The sequence below is a fragment of the Anomaloglossus baeobatrachus genome, chromosome 6, assembly GCF_048569485.1.
Source record: "Anomaloglossus baeobatrachus isolate aAnoBae1 chromosome 6, aAnoBae1.hap1, whole genome shotgun sequence".
In the NCBI taxonomy this organism is placed as follows: domain Eukaryota; kingdom Metazoa; phylum Chordata; class Amphibia; order Anura; family Aromobatidae; genus Anomaloglossus; species Anomaloglossus baeobatrachus.
In genome coordinates, this window is record NC_134358.1 from 19,372,630 (window position 1) to 19,381,726 (window position 9,097).

General features: G+C 49.6%; 1 protein-coding gene across 1 annotated transcript; it reads right to left on the minus strand.

Moving 5' to 3' along the window:
- Positions 1 to 5,879: 5,879 nt before the first annotated feature.
- Positions 5,880 to 8,624, minus strand: LOC142243905 (speriolin-like). Its single transcript, XM_075316102.1, has 4 exons — positions 8,305 to 8,624; positions 7,589 to 7,633; positions 6,577 to 6,719; positions 5,880 to 6,281 (listed from the first exon to the last, which is right to left on the minus strand). Exons 1-4 carry the CDS (start codon positions 8,540 to 8,542, stop codon positions 5,901 to 5,903), a joined length of 807 nt encoding a protein of 268 aa, XP_075172217.1. The 5' UTR covers positions 8,543 to 8,624; the 3' UTR covers positions 5,880 to 5,900.
- Positions 8,625 to 9,097: the final 473 nt, after the last annotated feature.

The following is a 9,097-nucleotide window of genomic DNA, read 5'->3' on the forward strand; positions in this document are numbered from 1 at the left end:
TCCCATGCATGCTGCCCCCTCCTCACAATGTCCCATGCATGCTGCCCCCTCCTCACAATGTCCTATGCATGCTTCCCTCCCCTCACAATGTCCCATGCATGCTGCCCCCTACTCACAGTTTCCCATGCATGCTGCCCCCTCCTCACAATGTCCCATGCATGCTGCTCCCTCCTCACAATGTCCCATACATGCTGCTCCCTCCTCACAATGTCCCGTGCATGCTGCCCCCTCCTCACAGTGTCCTATGCATGCTTACCCCTCCTCACAATGTCCCATGCATGCTGCCCCCTCCTCACAGTGTCCCATGCATGCTTCCCCCTCCTCACAATGTCCCATGCAAGCTGCCCCCTCCTCACAATGTCCCATGCATGCTGCCCCCTCCTCACAATGTCCCATGCATGCTGCCCCCTCCTCACAATGTCCCATGCATGCTTCCCCCTCCTCACAATGTCCCATCCATGCTGCCCCCTCCTCACAATGTCCCATGCATGCTGCCCCCTCCTCACAATGTCCCATGCATGCTGCCCTCTCCTCACAGTGTCCCATGCATGCTGCTCCCTCCTCACAATGTCCCATGCATGCTTCCCCCTCCCCACAATGTCCCATGCATGCTGCCCCCTCCTCACAGTGTCCCATGCATGCTGCCCCCTCCTCACAATGTCCCATGCATGCTGCTCCCTCCTCACAATGTCCCATGCATGCTGCCCCCTCCTCACAATGTCCCATGCATGCTGCTCCCTCCCCACAATGTCCCATGCATGCTGCCCCCTATTTACAGTTTCCCATGCATGCTGCCCCCTCCTCACAATGTCCCATGCATGCTGCTCCCTCCTCACAATGTCCCATGCATGCAGCCCCCTCCTCACAGTGTCCCATGCATGCTGCCCCCTCCTCACAATGTCCCATGCATGCTGCCCCCTCCTCACAATGTCCTATGCATGCTTCCCCCTCCTCACAATGTCCCATGCATGCTGCCCACTCCTCACAGTGTCCCATGCATGCTGCCCCCTCCTCACAATGTCCCATGCATGCTGCTCCCTCCTCACAATGTCCCATGCATGCAGCCCCCTCCTCACAGTGTCCCATGCATGCTGCCCCCTCCTCACAATGTCCCATGCATGCTGCCCCCTCCTCACAATGTCCTATGCATGCTTCCCCCTCCTCACAATGTCCCATGCATGCTGCCCCCTCCTCACAGTATCCTATTCATGCTTCCCCCGCCTCACAATGTCCCATGCATGCTGCCCCCTCCTCACAATGTCCCATGCATGCTGCCCCCTCCTCACAATGTCCCATGCATGCTTGTCCTATGCATGCTTCCCCCTCCTCACAATGTCCCATGCATGCTTCCCCCTCCTCAGTGTCCCATGCATGCTGCCCTCCCCTCACAATGTCCCATGCATGCTTCCCCCTCCTCACAATGTCCCATGCATGCTGCCCCCTCCTCACAGTGTCCCATGCATGCTGCCCCCTCCTCACAATGTCCCATGCATGCTGCCCCCTCCTCACAGTGTCCCATGCATGCTGCCCCCTCCTCACAATGTCCCATGCATGCTGCCGCCTCCTCACAATGTCCCATGCATGCTGCCCCCTCCTCACAATGTCCCATGCATGCTGTTCCCTCCTCACAATGTCCCATGCATGCTGCCCCCTCCTCACAATGTCCCATGCATGCTGCTCCCTCCTCACAATGTCCCATGCATGCTGCTCCCTCCTCACAATGTCCCATGCATGCTGCCCCCTCCTCACAATGTCCCATGCATGCTGCTCCCTCCTCACAATGTCCCATGCATGCTGCCCCTCTCCATGAGCTCCTAATGCTGCCTTCCTCTTTTCCATAATGACACCTCCATGCTGCCCCATTCATCATACTAAGACCACCACACTAACGCTTATGCTGAGACACCCCCCCCACACACACACACACACTATCCCACTCTTGATATCGACTTCCCTACATTGCTCCACTCCATACTGAGCCCACACATGCTGCCCCTTCCCCATAATGAGCTCCCAATGCTGCCTCCCTCTCATTCTGAGTCCTTACACTCCCCCCATTGATTTTGTCATTGCACTATCCCTCAACTCTTGTCCTCTGTCTCTAGGATTGGCCCCTCTCTCCCATTCCCCCAGCAGCAGCCGCTCTCCCCCCGCCTTTACCTGAAGCCTCTCCCCCAGCATCATCCTCTCTTCCCCAACCCCCCCAGCATCAACCTCTCTCCCCCCAGCGTCCCCCAGCATCAGCCTCTCTCCCCCCCAGCCTCCCCCAGTTTCAGCCTCTCTCCCCCAGCTTTCCCCAGCATCAGCCTCTCAACCCCAGCTTCCCCCAGCATCAGCCTCTCTCCCCCAGCATCAGCCTCTCTGCCCCCAGCATCAGCCTCTCTGCCCCCAGCATCAACCTCTCTTCTCCCAGCCTCCCCCAGCATCAGCCTCTCTCCTCCCAGCCTCCCCCCTCCCAGCCTCCCCCAGTATCAGCCTCCCCCCTCCCAGCCTCTCCCAGCATCAGCCTCCCCCAGCATCAGCCTCTGTCCTCCCAGCCTTCCCCAGCATCAGCCTCCCCCAGCATCAGCCTCTCCCAGCATCAGCCTCCCCCAGCATCAGCCTCTCTCCTCCCAGCTTCCCCCAGCATCAGCCTCCCTCAGCATCAGCCTCCCTTCTCCCAGCCTCCCCCAGCATTATCCTCCTTCCTCCGAGCCTCCCCCAGCATCAGCTTCTCTCCTCCCAGCCTCCCCCAGCATCAGCCTCCCTCAGCATCAGCCTCTCTCCTCCGAGCCTCCAGCAGCATCAGCCTCTCCCAGCATCAGCCTCCCTCAGCATCAGCCTCTTTCCTCCCAGCCTCCCCCAGCATCAGCCTCTCCCAGCATCAGCCTCTCTCCTCCCAGCCTCCCCCAGCATCAGCCTCCCTTAGCATCAGCCTCCCTCCTCCCAGCCTCCCCCAGCATCAGCCTCCCTCCTCCCATCCTCTTCCAGCATCAGCCTCTCTCCTCCCAGCCTCCCCCAGCATCAGCCTCTTTCCTCCCACCCTCCCCCAGCATCAGCCTCTCTCCTCCCAGCCTCCCCCAGCATCAGCCTCTCTCCTCCCAGCCTCCCCCAGCATCAGCCTCTCTCCCCCCAGCCTCCCCCAGCATCACCCAACTCAGCATCAGCCTCCCTCCTCCCAGCCTTCCCCAGCATCAGCCTCCCCCAGCATCAGCCTTCCTCGTCCCAGCCTCCCCCAGCATCAGCCTCCCCCAGCATCAGCCTCTTTCCTCCCAGCCTCCCCCAGCATCAGCCTCCCCCAGCATCAGCCTCTTTCCTCTCAGCCTCCCCCAGCATCAGCCTCCCTCAGCATCAGCCTCCCTCCTCCCAGCCTCCCACAGCATCAGCCTCCCCCTCCTAGCCTTCCCCAGCATCAGCCTCCCCCAGCATCAGACTCTCTCCTCCCAGCCTCCCCCAGTATCAGCTTCTCTTCCCCCAAGTCTCCCCCAATATCAGCCTCTCTCCCCCCACCACATGCGCAGATCTCCAGTCTGCATTAGAGACACCCCCACGCTCCTTATGAATCTGCAGCTCTGCGAGCACTTACCTGCTCCAGGGCCTGCTTTCATCTTCCTGGCTCACGTGAGTATCCAATTCTGACACCAGCTTCCATCGTGGCGTCCTCTGCGGCGTCCTGCTGTGAGCTTTCCATGTGAAATCCACACAGCATTGGACGAAGCACAGAGGAAGGAGCTGATTGGCGCGCTTGTGACCCCGGAAGTGCAGGCGCCGGCAGTTTCGGGGTCAATCAGCTCTCTGTGCCCGGCCGCCGCAGTTTGTATGCATTTACGTCTTAATTGATGCGGATACAAATAAATGGAGGTGCGCCTCTCCCCCCTCCGAAAATACAGCGGATTTAATGGACATGTAAAAAAAAAAAAAATTTTTTTTTTACTGCTAGAAGGTGCCGCCCCCCCGCATCCTGCCGCCCCAGGCACGGGACCACGGGTGACTAATGGTAAATACGGCCCTGCAGACAGTCATATGGTTTCTGGCCATAGAAGGTCATAGCATTTGCTGCACAGAATACTCCCTGACTTTCCATTGTTCCTGCTGTCAGTATTCATTGGTATAGAACAAAAAAGCTTACGGCACATTACATAGCAAAATAGGGTCAACAACAATACAATGAGAGGTGCCGAGCCCATACCACTCCAGTAGTCATGAAAACAAGGAGGACAAGGAGTTTTAAAGGTACAAAAGTTAAAAAGTTATTTTTATTAGAACAAATATATTAAAAATAGAATGATACATTTTTCCATATGACACAGTTATAATACAATATTAACAGCAAATACGATTAGTACAAAAGAATGGTAAAGTGGGTACACAGACGAGAGTGAACCTAATGAGCGCCCTAAATCAGGTGACCCAAAAAGAATTAAAGGCCGAAACAACGGCTAAAGATGAAGGTCAAAAGTGAAAACCTGGGCGCCCGGTCCACAAAACCTGCAGATGGTAAGCGATGGAGAGGCAGGCAGTGATAACCGGGTGTAAGTCCAAAAACAGGGGCTGATCGCTGGGTAAACAGCTAACAGACAGTCAGGCGTTAATGCCTAGGACGCCGGTGCAAATAACATGATGACCAGATGTAACATCCGGTCATCATGTTATTTGCACCGGCGTCCTAGGCATTAACGCCTGACTGTCTGTTAGCTGTTTACCCAGCGATCAGCCCCTGTTTTTGGACTTACACCCGGTTATCACTGCCTGCCTCTCCATCGCTTACCATCTGCAGGTTTTGTGGACCGGGCGCCCAGGTTTTCACTTTTGACCTTCATATTTAGCCGTTGTTTCGGCCTTTAATTCTTTTTGGGTCACCTGATTTAGGGCGCTCATTAGGTTCACTCTCGTCTGTGTACCCACTTTACCATTCTTTTGTACTAATCGTATTTGCTGTTAATATTGTATTATAACTGTGTCATATGGAAAAATGTATCATTCTATTTTTAATATATTTGTTCTAATAAAAATAACTTTTTAACTTTTGTACCTTTAAAACTCCTTGTCCTCCTTGTTTTCATTCATTGGTATAGGTAGCTTTACTGCTGGATTCATCTCTCCCCCTTTTGGACGCAGCAGGAGCGCTCCTTCCTTCCAGATGTTGATCATCAGCATTATTTTGGTGCTTATATACCCCTTACTTCCTTGGACTGGTGCTGGTGATATCACTCAGTTCATTCTAGCTCTGGTTACAAGCAGGTGGCTTGCACTCCTCTGGTATCATTGCAGAAAACTTTGTTCAACTGCTACCTGTCATCTGTAGATAAGAAGTTCATGCATTTTCCTCCTGTGTGTCCTCCTTGTGTCTTCCTTTAGCGTTTAGTGAGGTTGACAAAGAGCTCTTCCCATCCATTCCCTATTTAGGGTCCAGCACTAGGGATACCTAGGGTCAGATATCCTGCTTGGCGCATAGGTGCGGAACCTATCGATGGTGGTCATGGACCACAGGGATCAGCGGTAGGTTTGGTCAGGGGTCACCATCTTCCCATTCCCTAGACGCAGGGTTTCCCTTCCCTTTCGCTGTGGGCTTGGTACTTCCCTGTACCTAGCGTGACACATAGCATCCTAAATATGTGCAAACATCCCATACACAAATGAGACAAAATCCACCACATACTCACCTTGCTCTCGTTCCCTCAGCGCTCTGCTCTGGTCTTTGGTGCATTGATGCTCCACACAGCACATGCGATCATGTGATGTCATCATGTATGCTGTCCCACACACTGATTGGTGGAAGACGGGGCCAATGGCAGTGGGGAGATCCACTGTCCTGTAAGTGTTTTTCAATCTAAGGAAAGATTCGATTTTGTGATCACACAACCAAGTCGACAACAAATATGACGACTGAAAGAAAGAACTTGAGTCCTACATTTGCACCTTTAATTGGAAGACTGAGTCACGACGGGTGACTGAATTTGAACTTCACTGGAGGGCAGACAGAACAGGGGCTTTCCATCTTTTTTGGCCAAATGTGCCAGGCATTTTAGGATAATCAGGATGTTCTTCACGCTATGACTTGGCATGCACTCAGTTATCATGTTGCTGAGGTATTGTGGGTCATTAATGGAGGAAAATTCTTCGGTTTCAATTTTTCTGTCCTTCATGATCCCATAGGTGTTGACTAGGGTTTCTGTAAAGTAGCTGTGCACTTCGGGGATATAGCCCAACATGTGCAACTGTTCCATTACGTGATGGTAGCGAAGGTGCAGCTCAGATCTTAAATTTTCATTCACTTTGCCGGTCTGTGGATTTGTGGTCACCTGCAATCATGAAATATATTTTAAATACATCTTGGTTATATACAATAAATAGACCAAACATTTGCCATCTTTGGACACCATTTCAAATTTTATATATTCGTCATATCTTACAAAATATATACGTTTTGAACAAACTCTTTAGTAACATGAAGAAATCCGTTGTGTTTGAAGAACATATATAAAGTGAGAACATGGTGTCTGTAAACAAATAAGCCAATTACAACCCACATATTGACCAACATGCAGTATCTTCACCACCTTTACAATAAAAATTGTATTGTTTTAGCTTTTCTACCTGTATAATCCTTTGTGCTATATCAGACACGCGGTATCCGTAAAGCCGGTGTTGCTCCACGAAGATGGCAGCCAGAATTCGGCGGTCTAGTTGAAAGGCGATCTCACCCACAATGCGTTGACACTTCTTCACCTTTTCAGATTCTGCAAAAGATCAATAGGAAATTAAGGAAAGATGTATGAATGACTGAATGCATACCAACTTGAACTGGCGCTAAGTGCCTGTCCTATTTTACGGTAATCTGTGGACAACCGGTGGGCAAGAAATAATGATCTCTGGGAGGTTATTGACCGTAATGGAGAGAATAGTTTTAGCCCATAACAAACACTATTTGATCCCTGCGACCACGGTGCCTTCTGTCACTACTTCTGAGTACCATGAGATTGTGGCCTCTTGTAGACCTCTTGTAGACCAGCTGTTCTTGGCCATGAGCACCATGGGATTGTGGCCTCTTGTAGACCAGCTGTTCTTGGCCAACAGTATACAACTACGCTTGAGCACCATGGGATTGTGGCCTCTTATAGACCTCTTGTAGACCAGCTGTTCTTGACCAACAGTATACAACTACACCTGAGCACCATGGGATTGTGGCCTCTTATAGACCTCTTGTAGACCAGCTGTTCTTGGCCAACAGTATACAACTACACCTGAGCACCATGGGATTGTGGCCTCTTAAAGACCTCTTGTAGACCAGCTGTTCTTGGCCAACAGTATACAACTACGCCTGAGCACCATGGGATTGTGGCCTCTTATAGACCTCTTGTAGACCAGCTGTTCTTGGCCAACAGTATACAACTACGCCTGAGCACCATGGGATTGTAGCCTCTTATAGACCTCTTGTAGACCAGCTGTTCTTGGCCAACAGTATACAACTACACCTGAGCACCATGAGATTGTGGCCTCTTATAGACCTCTTGTAGACCAGCTGTTCTTGGCCAACAGTATATACATACTAGAAGGAGATATGGTAAAGCATAGGGTTACTCATACAGATAGTATAATATCAACTCACCTACAGGAGGGCAGGAGTCGGTCTTTGGCTTTCTTTCGATATTGACTGTAATAATCACATAAATATGGAAAAAGTTTAGATTTTCACATTTGAGGTTTCCATGCATCAATCTGCAAATCTTCAGTAAAAAAGTGACAGCAACATTCTTAACTGAATTCTCAAAGAAGACGCACTATTGGACTATTCTACCTTCTTCGGAGGTAGAGATGGATCCCCTTACCGCTTGGACCCCAGTGCAGCTGCACAGGGTGCACCAATAATACGTCCACCCCTGGAATTGCTACCACTGCATCCCATTACAAAACTAAGCACCACTGGTGGTTGATGGTAGGTTGGGTGCAATTTAAGAGCTTCAAGCCATAAGCCTTGACTTAGCAAGATCTGCCTAAACCAGAGGCCCTATATGACAGTAGCTTTTACTTCATGGCTTTCTGATTGTTACCAATGTAAGACAAGTTACTAGAACCAGACCGAATACAATATAGTTGTAGGAAATAAAATTTACATTAATATTCCAATTCTTCTGGATATTTCTTGTCTCGAAGGAGAACCAACTGTCATATGTTTCCCTTACATTTGTACAGGTTAGGTCACCAATCTATAGTCTCCACAATTATTTAGCCAAATTATGCCCATCAATTTAGGAAGCATCAAACATGAGGTCAGTACAATTTTTTGATTTGTGAGAAATCCCCAATGGGTAAACCCAGTCTTACCCTGGTGGTCTTTCTTGTGTTCTCCTGGTATTGGCAGGCGTTTAGATGACTTTTCATGGTCCTTTAAAGTAAGGCGAAGCTCCTTGTTCTCCTGCATAAATCCCATCAGTTTGCGCAGTTCAGCATTTTCCTTAAGTAGACGTGAACATTCAGCGGTTATGGCTTCCTGATCATTGCAACTGTTGGGAATAATGTCCATGATGTCGTTTTGGAGAAGCTCCTGGTTAGATCTGTCCATGGTGTCGTTTTGGAGAAGCTCCTGGTTAGATCTGAACAGGGTTTCTTTACCAGGCAAGTGTCTGTGTTGGAACACAGGTGATGTTAACATTCTATGTTGTGTGATGTCATCAGCCGCGTCGCTGGACCTCACCTATGACATCATCATTCATTGCAGCCAATGGGAGTTCACAACATTGGAACTATGGTGCACAACATCTCTTGTATGTGTGAAAACATTACTGACAATATTAATTGGTCAATTTAATAAGTATAATTGTAGACAATTAAGAGATCAATGAATGTGAAGGTTTTTATTGTTTAGATTCTAAATTTAGGAATGTATAAAACTATAGTCTTCACATATAATGGTACAGAGCCTGTTAATAAATGCAATTCAATTGCTTGCTTAGACGCTATGCTTTATGTAAAGAATGGCTTCTATATAGGTGCACTGAGTCATACACTTTGAACAATAAATGGTCCTTCGTCCATAAGATTATATATATATATATATATATATATATATATATATACATACTATATATATATATATATATATATATATATATACAGT

Bases quoted from the DNA above. Each gene is read 5' to 3' on its own strand.
- LOC142243905 (XM_075316102.1), bottom strand. From the start codon at position 8,542: ATGGACAGATCTAACCAGGAGCTTCTCCAAAACGACATCATGGACATT. The intron at 7,634-8,304 runs GTAAGACTGGGT...TGATTATTACAG, and splicing joins ACACAAGAAAGACCACCAGG to TCAATATCGAAAGAAAGCCA. The intron at 6,282-6,576 runs GTAGAAAAGCTA...TCATGATTGCAG, and splicing joins TAGCACAAAGGATTATACAG to GTGACCACAAATCCACAGAC.